The sequence below is a fragment of the Pleurodeles waltl genome, chromosome 1_2 (assembly GCF_031143425.1).
Source record: "Pleurodeles waltl isolate 20211129_DDA chromosome 1_2, aPleWal1.hap1.20221129, whole genome shotgun sequence".
Classification (NCBI taxonomy): domain Eukaryota; kingdom Metazoa; phylum Chordata; class Amphibia; order Caudata; family Salamandridae; genus Pleurodeles; species Pleurodeles waltl.
This window is the reverse complement of record NC_090437.1, coordinates 77160134-77182652: the sequence shown is the minus strand read 5'-3', so window position 1 is coordinate 77182652 and position 22519 is coordinate 77160134. Positions and strand designations below refer to the sequence as shown.

The 22519-nt window shown below is 41.9% G+C and overlaps 1 protein-coding gene across 1 annotated transcript in view; it reads left to right on the top strand.

Moving 5' to 3' along the window:
• Positions 1-17449, top strand: part of TSTD2 (thiosulfate sulfurtransferase like domain containing 2) — a 145546-nt gene extending 128097 nt beyond the window's left edge. The window contains exons 7-10 of the mRNA XM_069236545.1: positions 9030-9145; positions 10601-10759; positions 15182-15320; positions 16995-17449. Of these exons, the coding sequence (XP_069092646.1) occupies positions 9030-9145; positions 10601-10759; positions 15182-15320; positions 16995-17230 (650 nt within the window). The 3' untranslated portion in view covers positions 17231-17449. The remainder of the gene's footprint in view (positions 1-9029; positions 9146-10600; positions 10760-15181; positions 15321-16994) is intronic.
• The last annotated feature ends 5070 nt before the right edge of the window (positions 17450-22519 follow it).

The following is a 22519-nucleotide window of genomic DNA, read 5'->3' as shown; positions in this document are numbered from 1 at the left end:
GTAGTCACTCAATCTCATGACTCGAAAAGATTCTTCGAAGAAAAACAATTTGTAACACTCCGAGAACAGTACTAGATGGCAGACCTATGCAAAGCATGTGAATCTACAGCACTGCATGCCACAAACAGATGTGTACTGCGTAAGTAGCATTTTCCTTTCTTTTCAAGCTCTTCAATTTCCCTTAGGAGCTGTTTAATATGCTGTGCTGCTGTTTCAGTGCTGAGGATCATCCAGATCCTAGAACACTTATTAGTGGCAAAACTGAAATCACTGTCTTCTTTGAAGACAATGGGTATATTCCTGACCTGTAAACCCATACAAGTGATGTTTTTATTGTACCTAGGGCATGGGTACTAAGGAAGGTCCCTAAACTCTACACCATGTATTGTGCCACCCTAAGGGACTTCTCACCACACTCATGCAGACTTCCATTGCAGGCTGCGTGACATAGTACAGACAAAAGTGAAAATACAACATGGCACACATCGTGTGTGCCAAACTTGCGGGCACTGCATGTAATATAGTGTATTGTATTGTAATAGTATTTATATAGTGCTTACTACCCCTGACGAGGCGTCGAAGCGCTTTTCAGCGAGTAGAATGCTACTCCGGAACCCAAAAGGAATTAGTGGTGGATTATTTTAGGGAAATATGAGTACAGTTTTAGTATTATTATGAGTTAGTTTGAGCCACGGGTATGTGAGTTTGTTAGTTGTATGGTTTGTATGGTAATAGGATTTAGGCTCAGGATGAGTAAAGGGGGGATGGAGGAGGGAAGAGTCTGTGAAAAGGGTTAGGGAGATCATAGTAGCAGGAGGGGTTTTGGATGAGTTAAGGGTGAGACAAATGAGGGAGAATTTAGTATGGTTGTTTGGGAGATCATGGTAGTAAAGTGAGGTTTGGGTGAGTTAGATGTGGAAGAGGAGGGAAGAGCTTAGGCAGGGTTATTTAGGAGATGAAAGTAGTAGAATGGATTTGGGATGAGTTAGAGTGGGAATGGAGGATAGATTGATAGAGACATGATATATGGTGATGGGTAGACAAAGTGTGATATAAAATGAGAGCAGGGATTCATAAGTATCTAATATAACAACTTATCTAGGAGCTATGCAATGACCTATGAACATGTTAAGCATAGAATAACACATATATACACACACACACATGCACATACATATTTAAACCATGAGTAAATATACATTAGTTAAACAGGTTTAAAGAGTATGTGTATAGTTTATTGTTATGACATAGTAACAATACACATTTTCTAAAGAACTATATATAACTAGAATATACACATAATCAGATAAAAAATATTTATCAACATAGGCATATGCAGTCCATAGCTGTTTGAATATTGTGGTTATGAAGGAAAGAGCCAACTCTTGAGTAGTTTTCTAAAGACAAGATAGTTATCTGTGGCTCTTATAGTTGGGGGTAATGAATTCCATAGTTTGCCTGCTTGAACAGAGAAGGATGTACCACCTATAGTCTTTTTCTTGTATGGTGGTGTTCTAAGGCGGGGTGTCAATCTTGAGCAGATGTTTTTTGTTGAATGTATTTGGTTATTTTGTTCCTGATAAAAAGTGGTCCTGTTCCATGTATAGCTTTGTGGGTGAGACAAAGCAGCTTGAAGGTGCATCTTCTGGCAACGGGTAACCAGTGTAGTGCTCTTAAGGCAGGGGAGATGTGGGCTTGTGGCTTTGCATGTAATAGTAGCCTGGCAGCATAGTTATGAATACATTGTAGTTTTTTCATAATAAATAGAGATGATCCATGGTAGAGGCCATTGGCATAATCCAGTTTGGATAGTACAAGCGAGATAGTAGCTTGCACCTTGTGTGGAAATCCGAGGTGGGGGAAGATGCGTTGTAGAGTCTTCAAGGTGATGAAGCTTGTTCGTGCTAATTTGTCCACTATGTAAGTCACCAGTACAGCAGACCTTACACCACTAAGGCAGGATACATTATGCTATATGGGCTGACATATCTGCATGAGCAGATATGCCCTTGTGATGTCTTTGTCACTTCTTAAGCATTACAAGTGAACAGGCACACCATCTTAAGATATGTACTGGGCACTGGCAAAACGAGTTTCCCAGCTACATAATGGATTCACTGAGACCTATGGTGTGTTTTATCAAACATCTCATATTAATAAACCCACATTGATTCCAGTGATGAATTTTATAATACATGCACACATGGGATACTGTAGAAGTACCCCCTGAAACCTGCTAGTCCTCTAGTATGCTGGCTGACTGGTACAGTACAGCCTACCACCACAGACAGGTTTCTGAATCCCTGCAGGTGAGAGCCCACACACTGAGGTCAGAAACAATGCCTGCTGTGAGGGAAGGTGTTCACACCTTCTCCAGCAGGATGGCTGGTGATTTAGCATAGCAAGGCTAGGGACTTCACAGTCCCTGCCACCTTTATTATGCTACCCCAGCTTCTCTCAGTCCCTCGAGATGCCACCCCTTTCCTGAGGCCCATTTGGCACCAGGACAGACAGGAGATTAGATAGTCAGGAGGTGTGTTGCACCCCCAGGCTAGTCACACCCATAGGGCAGGCTACCTGAAGTGAACACAAAAATGGGAATCAGAAAGTGGTCATATAGGGAGTGTAGGGATCCCATGGGTAGGTAGCTCATTGCCTACTACCCTATACTCCACTTATTGCCCCAAAGATCAGTATTTATGTGGCCCCTTCTCACCAGTAACTCAGATGCTACTTACCAAAGAAGAAGAAAGACACAGAAGAGCCATGAAAAGCAAGAACTGAGGAGCAGCAACTGACTTGGCCCCCAACCCTGCTGGCCTGCCTGCTGTCCTCGACAATTGCACCAAAGTTGGCTTGTCTTGCAACTACTCTGCCTCTAAAAGCCCGGGAGGTCTGCCAGCACTTTAAGGAACCAACACCATCTCTTGTGGAGTAGCGGAGCTGCTTCCCTGTAGACACCCAAGAACAGTGAGGGCCCCAGACCATGGAAAACCCGACACCAAAAAGCACCACTGCATGCGAGTCCCAAGACCAATTCGAAGTGGGCCAACAGTACCAACAAGGTCCTGAGACCCTCCAGAGCTAAACCCCACCTTGGGTTTGACAGATAGGTCCCCAGTCGCCACCTGCAGACTCTTTTATGCAGGAACCAAGAACAACAAAGAGACTTCACGACGTGACCCCCCGCCAAAGCACCACTGCACATGCGTCCCCCAGCTTAGTTGCTGTGGACCGACGGTGTCCCTGTGTGCCCAATGCCCTTGAGACCTGAGCCAGGACTGGACACCAAGTCCCCACTTGCAGCCTCTTTTCCCCAGGACCGTTTCCCATTAAAGTGAACGGGATACCCAACTCTGTAAAGCACCTCTACACCTGGATGCCCCAGTTCCTCTCAAAGTGGCCTGTTGGTTCTGCCATGGACCTTGCCCTAATCTTACCTTAACTCCAGAAGACCAGTCCTGTAAGTCGTTCCCAAGTACCCGTATGCAGTATTTGCTTCTTTTCCCATTGGAAAACATTACTGCATTAAAGCCAATACAAGTAAATTTGCTATATACTTCAAAACTGCTAACTTAAAAAGTATTTACCCAATAACAAAGTCCTTGGTGTTAAAAAAAATATTTCAAAATGTGTTATTTATCTAAATTGGTGTGGATCTCCTTATTGACTGTATGTATGCAGCAAATGTCTAACATCCCCATTTGATTAGCCTAAGCTGCTCAACCACAGGAGGAAGCTGGCTCTTTATATAGTCAACCAAAAGAGGTACACTGTGTAAAGAGTCCAAGAAAACCCCTAATGAATTACAGAGGGACAAATGACGTCCCAAATTCTCTCTTTTGTGGTGGTGCGGGGGCGAGCAGTTAGGCATATCATAGGGTAATGCTAAGCATGTATTGCACACACATAGGCCGTAAGTAAACGACCCGCTCAATAAAGAAATCCAATACTAATTTATTAAAGTAATTTGTATTTTTATATGAAGTTTGGTACCAAGATCATAGGAATCAAGTCGGTACTTTTCGAGTTATGAATGTTCACAGTTTTCAATAGATGACACTGGAATTTTTGGAGCGGTAATGTTATCCTATGGGGGGATACATATACTGCATACTGATACTTAGCAGCAACTTTCAAGACCAATCTTCTGGAGTTAAGGTAAGTATGGGACACGGCAGCACCAACAGGTCACTTGAGAGGCACTGGGGCATCCAGGTGCAGAGGTGCTTTTCAGTGATGGGTGCCCAATGGTATCCTATGGGGGAAAACATGGACTGAATTTGGGCACCTCACAGCGACGTACGGGACAAATCTCCTTGACATAAGGTAAGTATGGGCAAGGTCCAAGGCAAAACCAACAGGTCACTTCGCGAATCCTGGGGCGTCCAGGTTCAGAGGTGTTAGGTGACCAATGTTATCCTATGGAAAAGAAACAGACACTGCTTAAAAGGCACTTAGCAACAACTTCCAGGACTGTTCTTTTGGACTTGAGGTGAGTATTGGGCAAGGTCCAAGCTCACACCAACAGTTCACTTCGGGGGCTCTGGGGCATCCGGATGCAGAGGTGTCTTATGGCGTCGGGTGTCCCATTTATTTCAATGGGAAAAGGTCCGATCACAAAGTTGCTGTAAGCTGGGCCTGGGAAGTCAGTCCAGGGGAACCCACGGGGGGCTCGACCCTTGAGGTCCTCGGGCATGTGGGACACCATTGATCCACTCCTCCTTGGGCTGCTGTGGGGCTCGGGTGCAGTGGTATCTTTTGCCGATAGGTCCGTTGGTTGAGTTATTCTCGGTTGGAGGGGGTCTGCAGAAACAGGCTGCAGATGCTGTCCACAGTCGGCAGGTACAAGGTGGTCTCCATCTCTGGAGGGCCTGGGAACCACACTGGCACCATTGGCCCACTTCTGCTCAGGCTAGGCAGCTCAGTTGCAGTGGTGCTGTCCGGCGTTGGGTTTTTGGCAGTCCCGGTCCTCACAGTTCTTTCTTGGGTTGCCTGCAGATACAGGGAAGCAGCTCCTCTGCTCCAAGGGAGTTCCTCTTGGTGATTTGCGAAGCACTGGCGGCTCTTTCGGTTTCTTGGACGCTGCAGCAGCAGGACAGATTAGTTGCTTTGTGAGGGTCGAGTGCAGCAGGCGCCAAGTCAGTCATGCTCCTCGGTTCTTGGGTTCAGCAGGCTTCCTGTCCACTCCTTCTTTTGTGACCAGTGAAGATCTGAGGCCCTGACATCAGGGGGTCCCCTAAATATTCAATATAGGGGCGTTAAGGGTAGTGAAAGGTACCAGCCAATGGGCTACTTACCCTTGATGTCACTACACCCTCTAAAGGACCAGGCAGTCTGCATGAGGTTGGTGCTGGGTCCCTTAGAGTGGCACAAGTTTTGCTACAGCTATTAGGGCGCGTCTTCAGTACCCATGCCCTAGATATCAGGGGTACCATTTACTAGGGACTTACAGAGGTGCAAAAGGACCTGGTCACTTGGGGATCAAGTGGCCAGGTGTCTTGTTTTGGGGAAAGGAACACTGGCACTAGGGACCTGGTGAGCGGGAACCTAGCGCAATTCAGTCAAAGTTGAATAAAAAAAACAGGCAAAAAGTGTGTGCTGGGGGTGGGGGGTGACTGCAACCAGAACCCAGCTTCCTACAACCACCGTAGAGCACTTGGGATTTTTAAAGAAAGCCCTGACCACTTCTAATGGCATACCTGAACCCTTTACACAGCATAACTCTTTTTGGCATGAAAAGAGCCAGCTTCCTAAACCCCAGTCCCACTTGTAGCCTCAATGACTTCAGCGGTAACGATCGAGCTACTCTTGTAGCCAGCACCTCTGCACCTGGACACACCAGGGCAAGTAGCCCGTAACTGCTTGTGGGTCTAAGGACCTTGGCCCCCTACTTACCTTAATTCCAGAAAATCAAACCTGTGAGTCATTTGTAAGTGAACCGATATAGTGTATGTTTTCCGCATAGGATAACATTGCTGGGTTCAAGGCTCATGCCTCAAATCTGACAGCTGTATCTACTGTATTTTTAAAGATTGCTAACTCTAAAAGTACTTACCTGACCTTGTAGATCTTGGTGTCCAAATTAATATAAAAATCTGTCGTTTTTCTAAATTGGTCCTGAGTTCCTTTTTGAGCGTGTTTCTCATTTATTGATTCTGTGTGTTCACCAAATGCTTAACAATACCCTCTGATAAGCCTGAAATGCTCATCCACACTACCACAAAGACAGCACTTTGGGACGATTCATTTAAGTCCTATAAGCCAATAAGGATCGACTGGACTATATTTATGGTGTACTCCTATATTGGTACACTACATAGATAGCCAGCTTCTTACAGTCTGCTCGATAACATGGTAGGAGCACTAATGGCGAGAGCACTGTGGGGGTTGGAAACATACCTGATATGTGTATTGTTTTCTGGCAATCGTCTTGATTGCCTGGGCATTGCCCATCTAGGTGAAAAACCTCAGTGCATGAGTGCAGACATCCACGGCATACAGGACTTGTTCTGTTTTCAGATTTATTAAATAGAACCATAGTATAATAACTATGGTTTATTCATTTGAAATGTCAATATTTATGTTTATATTTCATTGCTATTTTCATAGTCAGTGCTCAGCAATATCATGAAGAGATTTTTGAGCGAGTTGATTTTGCCTCCATTGCAATCCCTTCTTTCACGTTCATGTAAAAACTTTGAAATCACCTTTCTCCATGTTTTTCTCTTGGGCAAGTTTTAGTTAGAAGTCAACCTTGTTTGCTCCTTTCCCTACTTTCACAAGCAGGAAAAAGGTGCAAATCGATTTTCCCTGTTGTTTTTCTGCACCGTTACAACCTGTCATAATCCCTCTGAGCAAATGGGGGCTCTAGAAGATTGAATTAGCTTTAGCTCTGAATGTATTTATGGTGGTGGATGCTTGCTATAGTACTTAGATAATTTACTCCACTTTCCTGAATTTTCTCCTTCTTTTCTCAACTTACCTGTCATTTCTCCATCTCGTCTGCACTTGCATGCATTATCTCAATCTTTATCCACTTGCCTGTATTGTCTTAATGATCAAGCAACGCTACTGAGGGAGGTGGCGTAACACACTCCTGTGGCTCTGCAGTGCCCCATTAAGTACCCTATACTGACATCACTTTAAAACAACACTGCCATTAAAACTTGAGACCATTTGGGATGACTCTCTCTTGGTTCGTAATATCACGGGTGTGGGAAGAGGAAACATCACAGAGCCCTCGACATGCTGTTCAGTGATGGCATTGTTTTGGGTTTTGACACGTTACCAACAAGGCTGTCATTGGATCAAGTCCTTTGGAGCCCAGCCCTGTCCAAGACCGTAATCAGATCTTGTACACGTGCCGTACCACACTTTTGGTTAAGGACTCGAAGACAGAAAATGAAGAGGCCCTTGGCTGCTCTGCAATTATCATCTTGAAAGCCTGTCAAACAAACACTTGGCTTTTGTAAAACTGGTCTAGCTGGGCATAGGTGTGAGATGTCAAACAGAGCTGAAAGCGGCCATATTCCCCCCTTTTCCTTCCAGACCCATCAAGAAGAAAGTAAAAACGTATGGCCAATTCAAAGGTCGACTAAGAGATCATGAAGGATACTGTATGAACGTGGTTTGTCCTGTCAATCACTCTGAGGAGTCAAAGTATTCCAAAAGAAAAAGTGAATATAATGTTTATAGGCGAACATGCTGAGAGCAGAAATTGCTAAAAGAACCTAAGCCGAGGCAATGAAAATAACTTATAAGCACTTGAAGGCCATACCTCTAGTACGAATGTGCAGTATCACTGATATAAATGCTACATCTACTGAATGAACATTGTTAATGTAGATAAGTATACTAATAAGGGGAATATACATAGTACACAACAGAAACTGAACCGTGCATTGGCCCTTGAAAGTGGAGATTAGCTTTATACCCAAATCCTCGTTACTAATTTTATTGACCTGAAAAGATTGGAAGTTTAAGTTTTTCCTGTAGGAATGAAAACTCACACCCTGTAGGTTACAAGCAAGTCTTCACGCCTGCCGCATAACCTACTGATCTATTTTCACTCAGTAGTATTTGCGGACCAGGAGGCAAATAATGGATTTTAACAACAAAATTAAGAAAACAAAGAGCTATCGTATTTGGAGTTTAACCTAAGATAAAACGGGTTGCAGAAAGTACTGTTCAGCCACCTCATTAAACATGTGCGCTGTTTTACGGTGATTCAAACCTACCAGATTACACCACTATGGAGAGAGGCCAGAACTCTGCACTACCAAAGTACAGACACTGCTGTGCAGGCAAAGAAAGGAATGAGCACTGCATGTCCTCCATCTGATTTCTGCAAGCATCACCAAGAGCACCTGCCAAGCAGTTCTTATTTAACATCTATATATATATTTTTTTTAATATAATTGTTTTAGGCGTAAATAGTACATTTCAACAATTACCAATAAGAAATAAATCACACATGCAGTATACATAGATGTGCCTTATCACTCCATGTCAGCAAGTCGCATTGTTAAAAACCCCGGGTTGCTCGCAGTAAAACAGCATCCTACGATTTATTGGAATCTATAATTTGGCTGTTATTTTTCATGTAAAGAGGTCCACTGATAACGCAACTCTAGCCCACGTGTGAGACCACGTCCTTGGTATCAGTCTCGTATAAAGGTGCCCGGTATATACCACATCCCAAGCAACCCCCAACCTTCGTCCCCTACCACACCCTCCCCCACTACCATTTTCAGTCACTTAAAGCAATGGGTGCGCTTACAGCAAGTGACGGGAATGTGAAACTCCAGCCAGAAGAGACCCTCAATAAGCAAGTGCTCAGGTCAGCAAGTGCTCCACATTTACAGGTGTGTAAAATAGATTTTTGTTCATACATGATATGTGTAAACAATGATGCCATTTATAGTTGGTTGACCGTGACTAATACATGCAACTTAAGGACAACGCATTAAACTTTAGTGGAAATATGGAGATTCTAACTGCTTCTACACTTATGCTTATTGATTTAGGAGTCCATCTGTCACCAGAGGAGTTTCATAGGGAAGTAGAAGCATATCTATCTCGTTCCGACCAAGCAGAAAACACCATTCTACTGGACTGCAGAAACTTCTACGAGAGCAGAATAGTGAGTACTATTTCTTTTGCTTTCTGGGATTGGAGACGCGTTCCACCTTATTACGGCATGCGTTGTACACCACGGCGCATAAGAGCATTTTTATTGCATCTTTTCGTCACAAGTATTTTGTCATGTTTCCTTATTGTTGTATGTGTCCCTTTAGATGAGTTTGCATTTGCTTAAATGTGTACGCATATATGCACATTGATTAAACTTGTCTACCTACTGTGAGTGATTTAATGTGCCTAACTAGAATAGAATCTAGATAAACAATTAAACAGCAGTATCTTATATTTTTGTTGCACACAAAACTTGTTGAAAATAACACACTTTCCCGTACCATGTCACCTTGCAGTTAAAGTTAGATGATTCCTCCAGTCTAGAATTCTCAGATCCTAAATCACACCATAGTGGGTGTTCATGTGTCTGTGACAAATGCAGCTGCTGTCCGAGTCCCTCAGCTGTGTGGTGGTCTTCAAATGTTTGTCGTACCTGTTCGTTGCTAACGTCAGACTTTTGATGTGCACACCCTTCATCTGTTTCAATATTTTTAGACCTGCCAGGTGTAGGAGATCAATTTATTTTTTAACTTTCATTTTTATGACCTTTTCAGGTACACTATCACGCAAAAACATTGTTAAAACAATAACATAATCGTGTAGAGTGGGTTAGTAACAAATCCAAATCTTAGTCGTTTCAGACTGATAGTAGGACCCTTCGCCAATAAACTTTGCGATTAATAGGTTTCTTTTTATTGTGCTTCAACTTAATAAAATTAAATGTAGTAAAACAGCGAGATGGGTACATAAGACATTAAGCAAAAAACGGTTTCTACTGAGAACTCAGCTTTTAATTTGTGTACATTTATCACTGCTTCTAGCTGTTTCAATTTTGAAAGGGTGCTATAAAAACAAGCGTACTATAAAACGGAGGGAGATTATTTAGAACACCTATGTTGTCCACGTTAGTGTACAGTTGAGTGGTTCCCAATTGTTATAGTTGAGATTTAACATCTAAGACCTCAGGTTGAGAGAGGACCATTCCTCCATCTCAGTACTTTTTTTGGTGTAGACACCATACGTTTCCATGTGTGCTGAATGAAAGGTTAAGGGTCAAGGAGGTGTTTGCGGTGTGCCACATGGATTGAATCAGCACTGCAGTGGGTTGGAAAGTGACCATGTAATCTAGTAGGTCTTTGTGTTATGGTGGAAATCGTAGCGCCCCCTTAAAGAAAAAGTGTTCCTCTATGACCCAAGTCAGGAGATAGATGTATCCTGATGTTAGTTGCTCAACTTGAAGGATCCTGTACCTGATCAGTTTGAGAATGGAGAATCCTATCCGCTGGAGTTTTTGCAGACGCATTAATACAGCATGAGGCAAAGTTCTCAAATTTTCCTCCATGTTAGCAGTATTATCCTTCCACCAGTTCCTTTTTCATGACACTGTTTTTGCTTATCGCACTAGGGAAGATTCCAGAACTGCCTGGCTCCAGACATCAGAAAATTTAGCTACTTTCCCAACTATGTGGACCAAAATTTGGATTTCTTCAAGAATAAGAAGGTGCTGATGTATTGCACTGGAGGGATCCGCTGTGAGCGGGCCTCAGCCTACCTCCGATCTAAGGTAAGGCACGTTCTCTGGATTGTTTTTCAGGCTTGGCGTCATCCCTCATTTGATTGTCTTTGAGTGCATGCACGTTTTTCTTCATGTTGCAGCATTTCATACACTGTGAGCAGTGGCGCAAAGCTTTTAATTACAAGTGTTTATTTACTGTTTTTTTTCAAAAGTTGCTGTGTTTTATAATTTCACTTTAAATTAAAAAGTGCACACGTAATAATTGACCAAAAATGAGAAAAGTTGAAATTGCTGTCTTCGCACTTTACAAGCTTTTCTGCATTTATCATGTCATTTGGGTAGGCCGGTTTAGCAGTCACTTTGTAAACTACACTTTAAGTTTTAAACAGGCACTCTATTTATTTTTTTCTAGTTAAGATTTGCAATCTCTGCCCAGTGTGGTCCCACATATGAGGGATTTCATATTTTTTCTCTACTTCGTACCACTTATAGATGAGTCTGATGGTTCAGTGATAATTCACCTCCTCCATTAATCTGTGTTTTACCTCATGGTCACATCCCCGTCAGGTCTACCTTTTATCCTTCCAAAGGCAATCAAATAAGCACATTGAGTTGGGTATCAATAAATATATTATTCAGCGCCAGAGTGTCTCAGGGGGTGAACATATGCTTTACAAATGTATTTTTTGTAAGATTGTAGCTTATGTCTTTGTTATTGTGAGTTAAGGCTCCAGTTGGCATACCTCTTATTCATTTATGTCTTATTTTCCAGTCGGAGCCTTCACAATGTTATTTATGTAGTTAAATAGATTCATAACCTACTTTTTTAGTATATCTTGAATCTGTGCTGTATAGAAAAAATACCACAAGCTTTGAGATTTTGCAAGATCTTGTTTGCCCTGCACTGCCTGTCCAGCCCTCCTCCCCGCAGCCAAATCCCTACTGTAGTTGCGATTTCCATGACATATGTCTCCGACACCATGTTTATGGCTGCGGAGACGCATGTGATGCAGACAGATGGTTTCGCAAGTGAAGGGCCGGAAGTAGCAGCAGGTAAGATTGCAGTGTACATGCTTTATCAGTTTAGGAGTGATGCTCTGATAGCTCTCCAGCACCAAGATTGATACGTTTTCTCTCTATACTGCCTTTCCAACACAGCCGCTCTTTTTATTACTTATTTGCAAAGAAATTCCTTTTGGCTCCCCTAATCTGACCCAGTGGTCAGCCATTTAACCTCTTCTGTGGAGTGATGACATAGTGTTTACACTTGCAGCCATTCTCAACGAAGAGGTCTGCCCGCCATTGCTACCGGCTCCTTGCAAAAAGAGGCAGAGGCCAGGGGTAGGGGTATCTAAATCTAAATTGATACGCATCCTGCGTGCCTCACCACTTCATTCCGCCCCCTCGTCTCACGAGGTGAAGGGGAGGAAGTTTGAATGGCCAGCACAATGCCCGAAGGGCGCCGAGGCCCGGACCATGGGGGCCCCGCATCCTAGACGCCGCACCGACCCGATTGAAGTTGTGCTCTGTCCATTCTGCTTCTAGTAGGAGAGAAAGATTGTTTCTAATCAGACGAACACTCCCAGATTCATAATTTGGTGCTTATTCACGTACACTACAATTGCCTTTCAAAACCTTTTTTAACTTTTAAATTTACACTTAATTGCCGATATGAAAGTGCCTTTTGAAAAAGTGAAGCAATGCATACAATTCCTCCATATTCACTGTAAGTGCAGAGGAGCAGAAGACCACATGAAAAATATATTTTCTATGTGGAAAAAACATGAAAACCATGTCTTCGTGAAGGATCATATTAAGCTTATGTAGGCCGCTTCTTTATTTATGTAAGAGGTTTATATAGCTCTGGCAAGACCCGAAGGTATCAGAGCACTTTACAACATTGTCACGGTGATAACAGATGACAATTAGTTCAAGAAATTATTTGTGTCAAGAGTTGAGTCAGGGATTGATCCAGAGAGAAACACAGAAAAAGTACAACAATAATGGGGTATAGAAACCCTATAGCACTAGGTGATTGTTATCCAGGGGGTTAAGATGCAGATTGAGGAGGAGATCCTTTAGTTGTCTCTTAAACCTCATGAAGGAGGGGTTAGTCCTGATATGTACTTTGGGGGTGGGGGGGGGGGGGGACTTTCAGATTTTAGGGGCATTTCCCGAGAAAGAGTGTGCTAGGGTTCTTTATTAGTGATTTTTAGGTGGGATGAGAAGCATGGGATTGGTGCTTCTTAGATTTCTTGTCTGATATGCCTATTTGAATTTGGATGCAAGGTAGGCTGGTTTACCGATGTGAAGAACTTTGTGAATGAGACAATAAGTTTTGAAGCAGCACCAAGCTTCATTCAGGAGCCACTTTAAATCTTTCAAGGGGGTGGTGTGATCGTTTTTTTTTATTCCGGTGACCGTCCTAGTTGCTGCATTTAGTCTGTTTCTTAGGGGGTCTAAGTGAGATTTTGTAGTGCCTCTGAGGGTGGCATTCCCATAGTCCTGCCTTACAGAATCAAGAGCTTACGTGGCTGATTTAGGGTCATTCAGAGGGAGGAACGACTTGATTTTGTTCAGGCGATTTAGGTTGTAGAAGGCACTCTTCACTGTATTCTTTAGATATGAGCTCATGTTTAATTTTGGGTCCAGTGTGATTCCCAGAGATTGGCAGAGTCAGTTGGGGTTATATTGCAGTTTAGATCGTCAATGGAATTTAGCCATTCTTGGACCTGGGGGGTGTTTTGCAACCAATACCACTTTTGTAATGGTGAAAGCACATAATTAGTGTTAGCACAGCCTCAAGATATGATTATGAAATAAAGACATATGCCAGAAATGTAAGTAGCATATATTTCAACATGAATATTGCAAAACTCAGAACAGTAACGTGTGTGACTCGGACCTTTCTGATTTACGTAAATAGCTTTAAATACTAGTTTTTGTAAAGATAGACTGTAACCCAGAGGGGAATCCTGACACTGAAGTGAAATTGGTTCTTGTCTTTTTGGTAAATGCTGTTGAATGACATTTGGCAACACTCCAGCAATTAGCTAGAAAAACATTCTAAAACTATAATCAAGAGTATCACAACTGCGCACCAGATAAATAATTGTCTACAGCTTACTATATTAACAGAATACTTCGTCCTTTGGTTAGTTCCTTTAGTCAATACATTTGGTAATGTGACTGGTTCTTGAAACAGAAGGGGAGATGGTTTTACTCTCCACTTTCATGCTTGGGGATCCCAGGCTAATCATCTCGACTTTATATGTGTATGTCGTTACCTGCACTGTAAATTGAGAGCCCTGAGAATCGTCTAGAAGATAGCATGATACATCAAATAAATGCAATTAGTGATTCAAACTTCTTTGAGACATGTCCATATTCACGTGCTTGTTTTTCACATGGAGATTACAAACTGATTTGGATTTGTGAACAGAGATTGTAACACTGTACGTACCCTGTAAGCAGTCCTTTTTCTGTAAGCCTCCTTGTTGTTCTTTATATTACTGTACATGGTTCAGTGAATTGATTTGATCCTCTATCATATAAGTAAGATCTTGGACCACATGTTTATTGCACCACAGAGGGAGATAATGTAACGTCAAACAAAAGAAAATAATGTCTAATTTCTAGCTACCACATAGGTTCACTGAACTTTATGGATTTAACAAACCAAACACTTGTGCATTCGTCTAATGTTAGGAATTCATTTTTGCAGTCCAGTGTATGATCTGTGCTTACAGGAGTTAGTTGATAAAAAGACCATCAGAAACCTGGAAATATATTATGTGTAAAATAGTTGGGCTAATATTCACACATTTCTGATGGATGAATCATTTCCACTTACTTTAAAAACGTTCCCCACTGAACCTCAATATTTTACCATGTGTAGAAATGCTTAGAATACTGTGATCAAATCACATGCAATTGCAGTCTCATCCACGCATTAAGCACATTTCCTGTGAATCATTTTTCGTATTTATTACTTCAAAAATACTCCATGTTGCTGACATTCTTGACACCGATTGTACTTGATTTTTATCATGGCATTTCAACATCTTATTTCACAGTCTCCTAAACTCTGATTTATTATGAATAATGCCATGTTGACAAAGATTCCTAAGCCTATCTAACCTGCAAGAGTTATTGGTTTATTTTCCATACCAAAGAGATGTGTCTGTTGAACTCTGGAAAGATGGAAAGATTAATCAAATTGTGGAGTTAAATGCTTTTTCACCAACAGTAACTGAAAGAAATTAATGGTTTTACTCTGTAATAAATAACCCTCAGAGATGGATGCTTACTTAAAAATATACATTTTTTTTTCTGGACCTTCACCAATGTCGGCTTCTTTTTTAAAGTGTTTAATACTCCAGAAGTGTATTGATTGTTTTACGCACGAGGACTTCAGTTTGCGGTAACAAATGTAACATTGTCTATTGGTTTCTCCCCTTTATGAAATAGGCAGAGTGCCAGGAAGTTTATCAACTAAAGGGTGGTATCCACAAGTACCTTGAACAGTTTCCTGATGGTTACTACAGGGGCAAGCTCTTTGTTTTTGATGGGAGATACGCTATCTGTTCAAATGGTGACATCATTTCAGGTATGTTTTTACAGTCTGACACTGGTCCTTCTCCAGTTCTCATGATGTTGTTTTTTTGTTTACCAACAGTCTTTATAGCATTAGTCCAGTGAAGCATTTCTGAGTTTACTATTTAGGTACAAAAAATAAGCAAAGTGTACATTTTTTGTAAGCACTTTTCTGTGGATTTCATTCAAACTGGTCTGCACCTTCAGATGGTAATTTCTCATCGAGCAAATGTTGTATACCACCAGGTGCTCAATTACTACATAATTCTGGGTTTCTTTTCTCGTAATGAAGCATAACATGCATAATCAGTTTTTGTGCATCTGATATGTGCAAGTCTTACCTCTTGGATCAGTTTTTCCCATTAATACAGAGCCAGTGTTTTTCTGGCACAATCTGAATAAAAATCATTATTGCCATATGCTACATACACTGGAACTCCGAAACCCAATTGTTAACTTGGAACTTGGAGTTTATGTCAAAATCGGGGCATGTCAGCCAGTCAAAATGTGGACCACTGTGTTTCTCATAAGTCAGTAGTTGAGAATCCATAACAATCTTACTTGGAGAGAAGTTAATCATCAAGTATTATTTAACACGCCTTTTGTTCTTGTAAGAATGTTTAATATGTAAAAGTTCAATAAAGCTACTTAAATATGAATTTAAAATAAATATGGCTCCCGAAATCATAAACTAAAAACATGAAACCATGGTGGGTGTCAAAAGGCAAAAGAGAGGCAGCTGTCAAGCTCCTGTGATTTTCATGGAGCACATTTAAGGAAAACAGTTGTGGTATATGTGAACAAGAATAGCCTTGGCTGCAATATGAGATTCTACTTTCTTTGCATTTGCATCGTGATGAGAAAATGTCTAGAACATCATACCATTCATAAAGCATACTACAGACATAACTTTGCAGTTGCAGGCTTAAGTCAATGGTCCAACATACACAGTGTCAATAAATAACTGAACATTTGTTTTATTCCCTGAAATTATGATTGTACTTAACCTTCATTAAAAGAGATGTGGTAATCATAGGGCATATACTTTTACCACATTTATTGTTAATACAGAACTCAAATGTTAATTATATTTGGTTACCTTTTACTAAATATGTATCTCACAAAATCCTTTCATAAAAATGTTGTTAATCAAAATTACATTTTTGACCCTCGGTGGTTAATCTTTTTGGTAGTTAATACTTTTAACTGGGTAGCTGTTTACAATGTACCGTTATTTGTACTGTTAAAATGATAGGTTTTTATATTTAGAATGTATAATTATTTTATTAGCATATCCCTTTCTCCTCTTTAAATATTTAATTTCTTCCTGAACGTAGTTCTTTATTATGTCTTTGACATACTATTTCCATTTGTTATTTGGGCTAAATATTGTATATATCTTAAATTATTTACATATTACATGTATGACTGTAGTAGTAGAACATAAATATAATTACTCCAGTTATTATGGATTATATGTTATTGTCTGTTTAATTGATTAATGTGTTATCAATCTATTTAACTGTTATTCCAATTGACTACTGACTCATGATTGTCATTGTTCCCACTTTCCCTTTAATCTTAAAATCAAATTAAATCATTGAAGTAAACATATGGTTAGAAATGCTCTGTAACTGAGGTTTTATGTGTTCATCTGATTGTGTTTTTTGTGTGGTCTCTTACCCAGAATGCCGATACTGCAGAAGGCCATGGGACCAGTATACGCTTTGTTCAACATCACCCTGCCATCAGCTGGTGCTGGCTTGCTCCTCCTGCCAAGATAGAGGTTTCACAGCATGCTGCCAAGTCTGTCAGGAAAAAACACCCCTTTTGACCTCCACTTGTAATCCATCTGAGCAAGTATTCAAGGAGCAATGTGAATGCACCAACTTGCGGGCACAGGTGCCTATTGAACCTCTATAACCAGAAGCTGTTACACAGAGCGTAGGATCCCAAGAGCACCAAGTTTTGTTGACTTTGGTAACCTTGATGCTTATTGAGTCTTCCAGAAGAAATCTTAGTTTTGGGATACAACATCATGTGACACTGTCTTTGGCATAATATTTGATTGGTTCAAATTGTATGTTTCTTAAAAAAATAATTATTGTTGCTGTGTTGTTAAATAAACAGATTCCTCCCGTTCTTTTTTAAATGTTATTTTCTTCTTGAAGAGACGTAGCCAATTAGTGCTGCTAAAGTTCAGTTGCCGGATGCAGAATTGAAGGCTACTTGATCTTTTCTGCTGTTATTTATTTTCCTCCAGCACTTTTCATGAGCACACACAAGTAATCATTTCATCAGCTTCTTTTTTTAGCATCTAATGCTATCACTGGTGAGTTGATTAACATAATTAAAAGTAATCATCTCTTGTTCTCCTTCAGTTTCAGGGATAGAAATTTTCATATCTGAACACAGAGAGTTGGTTACCGAGATACAGTTATGGTATATCCTTTTCACTGTTGTGAATGAATTCAGGACTTTCATGGCAGGTTACTAAGAAGTCTCCTACTGCCTTTAGATAACCACTTCGACCTTCAGAAGTAACGAGTCCAATTGATAGTGTCCAGTATAGGGCACTGCCCACCTTCATTCTGAGTACAGGATAAGTGCTTTCTGGCAGATTGCCCAGCATATGTTATCACCCAACCTCACCAATGGATTCTGACACTGCTGTGTCTCCGATATTAGATGTTGTGACTATTTTAGAACTGGAGGCCAGTTCACTGAGGTTTGAGAATAAGGTTCTACAGTCAGAATTAAAAACAGTGAAAGAAGAGCTAGTTTATATGTTTAAAACAGGGAAGAAAGGCGCTAGTTGAATGTATTTTCTGCTGCATCCAAGAGCACTCATAATTGGACATTACCGTCTCCCTTACGCGAAGGCAAGAGTTTTGTACCTTTATGTTCTGTGGTGACTCCAGTCATATCCCAGTAACTCCAAAGAGATTTTCTGGAGATCCAAAGAAGTTTATATTATGTCTTAATCAGTGTCAGTTATGCTCCTTACGTAAACATACTCTTCCTTGAGTAGCTTTTGTTTTCTCATGCTTACGTGTGAATGCAGCAAATAAGTATTCAGTTAGTAAAGAGAAATAATCCTTTTCTATATACTTTTCTGCCTAATGCTTAGGCATTGTATGAAGCGCTAAATCTAAAAATGAGAAAGAAGGCATGAATAGAGTTCATATTTATGTTATGAAAGTTTCAAACGTTTCATAAAACATTGTAGAAGTAAAGATAGATCATTATAGAATCAGTAGTCTGTGACATTAACCATCGAGAGGAAGCAGCTGTGAGTATACTAGATTTCTTGACAATGAAAGGAGCTGCTTTGCTTAATGGAGAAATTAAGTCAGTTCCCAAAAGTGTAGTGAATTGTAAGCAGTCAGCTGAAGCCCATTAGATAGTTCATGTGAACATATTTGATTCAGAAGTCCCAGAGAAGATGGTTTCAGGGCTTTTAGATTTAGGTGCCTCAGGGAACTTTAGAGACATCAGGTTTGCCCAATTATTGAAAATTCCTCTAATTAAAGAAAGCGATCTTAAAGAAGTCAAGGCAGTGGATGGTTCTATTCTGTACGAGGGTCCAGTACAGCTTCATACACACATGATTTTCTGGTCTTTTTTGATAACCATCATGTAAAGATTTATTGTGGTGTGAAGGATGCTCCTCAATTCAAATTGATCTTGGAAGTGTCATGGTTGACTGCATATAACCCTGGTATTGATAGAGCTGCAAGGACTGTACAATTAAATTCTGATTATTTTCAGGTTAGTTGTTCGACTACATGTAATTCAAAAGAGCCTTGTCCTACTAAAGCATTTGCAGGAATTGTCATATTACCAGTAATTGGTTGTGCAATTTCCCTAACTTCTTTTTGTGAATAGTTCAGTAACATATTCAATGCGCAAAAAGAAAATGTGTTACACCTACAGAGAAGTTTTGATTGAAAGATCGATTTGAAAGTAGATGCGCAAATACCTTGTAGCAGAGTGTGTGCACTGATTGAATCAGAAATAACATATCTTAAACGGTATCTGCCTGAAAACCTGGGCAATGGTTTCGCTAGGCTATTATGGTCACTTCTTCCCTGTTATTTTCTGACCCAAAAAAGGGATAACTTGAGAACCTGTATAGATTGTGGAGCCCACAATAGATTCACAGTAAAGAACTGTTGCCCTGTGGCATTAATATCTATTTTTTAGATCAGAGCCGAAACACAAAACTATTCACAAAGTTGGATCTTAAAGGAGCATAACATCTAGCCATGGTCTGAAAGGGTGATGAATGGAAAACAGCATTCCGCACTAGGGTCCTGACTTATATTTTGGCGGGCAGCCCATTTCTTTGCCAAGTGACAGAAAAAAATTACTCCGTCGCCCTGACAGAGGTTTGCCCTACCAAATTCTGAAATATGCCCTGGCCCAGTGGACTTTTCGAGCACTGGCAGGAACCACCGTCACAGCAGTTCCTGCCAGTGGGTTACACGTTTGGTGGATGGCTGTGTCAACATGATAAAGCCATACCTCAAACGTGCATTTTTTTAATTGTAAAAATAAAATCCCAAAGCATGATTTTTTTTTTTTTATTAAAAAACACCCCCCTTGCCATGAGAGCTGCTCAGATGGCGAGGGGGGCATTGAGCACTTTTCAGTGCCCATCACTGCCAGGTTTTTCCTGGTGTGACGGGCATTGAAAAATGGCTATATGTCCCTCTATCTAAATTAGGTGGGCGGACATAAAGCCAAACCTCCAAGGGCCCTTTTTCCGTCGTGGTGTTGGAGGAGTTTGACCATGGTGAAGACATAGTACTCTCTGACGTCAAACTCTGGTCTGCCTAAATTTAAATCAGGTGGGCTGACCATTATGTAGGCGGGAAGGGAACTCTGTTGCCACTGCAACAGAGTTCCTTCTCCACCAACATATACATCCGGGCCTACGTTTAGGTGTTTTGAATAACGGGTCACACTTTTCAGACTATGCAGTGGTCGTGCTGCATTTCATTACTTTCTTAACAAGATATTTAGTGAATTTTTCAATGTGTTCTGCATTGTCTCTCTAGATTACGTTTTGAGTTACTCATACTCCTTGGAAACTCACATATCACATGTTAGAGCAGTTCTGTAACAACTGAAGGATCGCTATCTTTTTGCTAAGATGAATAAATGTATGTGTATTGCATGTTTTGCTGTAGATACACATGCTCTGTATACTCCTTATATCTTGTGTTGGGCTCAGACATTTGCAAGTTGTTTTCCTCTAAGTAAGGATTCTAAGTCATGGGATGCACAGTGACTCTACCCTTAGTAGGCAATGCATCTGGGCACAGACTCCATGTTAGATTTTTTTCACTAGCTTGGGACGTATACTGTTGGGGCTCCGAAACTCAACATGTTCTTCACATTTCTTTGGCCCATATGGTGAATCTTTCTACCCACACTTAGAAAAACTTTTGTCGTCTGCATTTGTTTTTTCGATGAGATTTAACTGATGACCGGTGCCACCAAATGAGTCCCTTAACACCAGTGCCCTCATGCCCTCCCCAGGGCCACGTGCCCCTTTATGTCGAACACTTCCACATCAGTCAGTGTGGAGCCCTTCAAGGTAGGGGAACAGACGCCCTTCCAGTCCTGGCCCGGTGCCACATGAAATACTTATGGTTTGATAATCATGAAGTTTGTAACCTCTACCTCGTCCGTGAGGATGCCTCTTGTGAAGCTAGCCTTGCCTCCGGGTCGAAGAAAACTATAAAGTACCAAAGGAGAGACATTGTGGGCTCCAAAAAATGCGCAAGCTGTCCTGAAGTGACATGCTTGGCTTCTTCAGTGAACAGTATCCCTTCGGCACAGAAGAAGGTGAGCAGACTGGCTCTTCGGGCATCCCACTCCACCTGTTGTCGCCCAGAGGCAGTCTTTTCCAGCAGCTCCAACTTGGGGGAAGAAGAGGAGGCTCCCTTGACCTCCACGGCCAGCAGCCCTCAAATGACGACCTCTGTCAGAGTTGTAAGTACCGTCAGCTCTGACACACACTCTAAGCCTCCTTTAGGCCTCATGCCCAGGCAGAGCACTGAGCGGCGTGACTCCATCACCACAGCCTCCAGACCCACTCCACGTTGGGGGCCAGCCAGCACCAAACAAAGGTCTCTGATCTGAAAAAGGACCCAATCAAGGGTGGCGACCCCTCTCGTCCATCGACTCCCAAGTCCACTGACAAGTTTCAACCTCATTTGAAGCTGACGGCCACTGCAGTGCCAGCGCTAAAGCTGTTGTCGACTCCGAGGCCACCGTTTGTGGCAAGAACACCCTCGACGACCAGCTCCGAAGATTCAGAACAAACAAACCTTCAAAGGCTGCGGGGGAAGCTAGATGCGAGGCAGAAGCATCTCTCTTGCAGGTGATATGAATGCACTGGTGTCATGACTGGCCTCTGCGTCAACAATAGCTTTAGCCCTGGCATTGCAGGGGCCTTTGGTTTCGAGTGAAGTTGAGGATTATCAGTGGTCTTGGGGCTTGATGGCCGGGAGGGGTCAACGCCCTTGGTTGGGTCCTTTTTCAGATCAGAAACCTTTGGTGGGTGCTTACTGGAGCCTGAACGCAGAGGGGGCTCTGGAGGCTGTGTTGATGGAACACCAGACTCCCTCTTTAGCAGCTGGGTGTCCTTGGCATTCCTCCGATGCAACTTTGGTCTCCCACATTTCAGCAGCTTCTGGTTACAATCCTTAGTATGATCTTTGGCCCACATGGGACATCACAGTGCTCTCTTCGCACGATGATAGCATCATCCATTTCCAGTGACTCCCACCCTCCCCCGGCATTCAGGGTCACCACACTTGCCCTTCACTCGAACAACACTGTGATTGGCTCAATAGCAAATATGACAAACTTAACGGCGCAGTCCACAGGCATACAGGGATCGCCGACTTGAACCTGCACACCCTCAAAGATGTGATTGGTGCAGCAACGTCTACTCACATCTCTCTACAGGGATCCACTCACTAGGACATCCCACTGGACCTCGCTCCCTTCAGAGCTTTCCTCTTCCTCACAGGGCTCACTTGTCTTAGCAAGCAGGCAGGAACTGGTGCTGCAGGCAACAGGGACAGTTGGTCTTGGATGTCCATGGATGATGTCCCCTCACCCAGATGGGAGATTGGCAGGCCTTAGCCTCTAGCTGTGGTAACAGGCAAAAGTCTTTCAGAGCTTCCTCTCCTC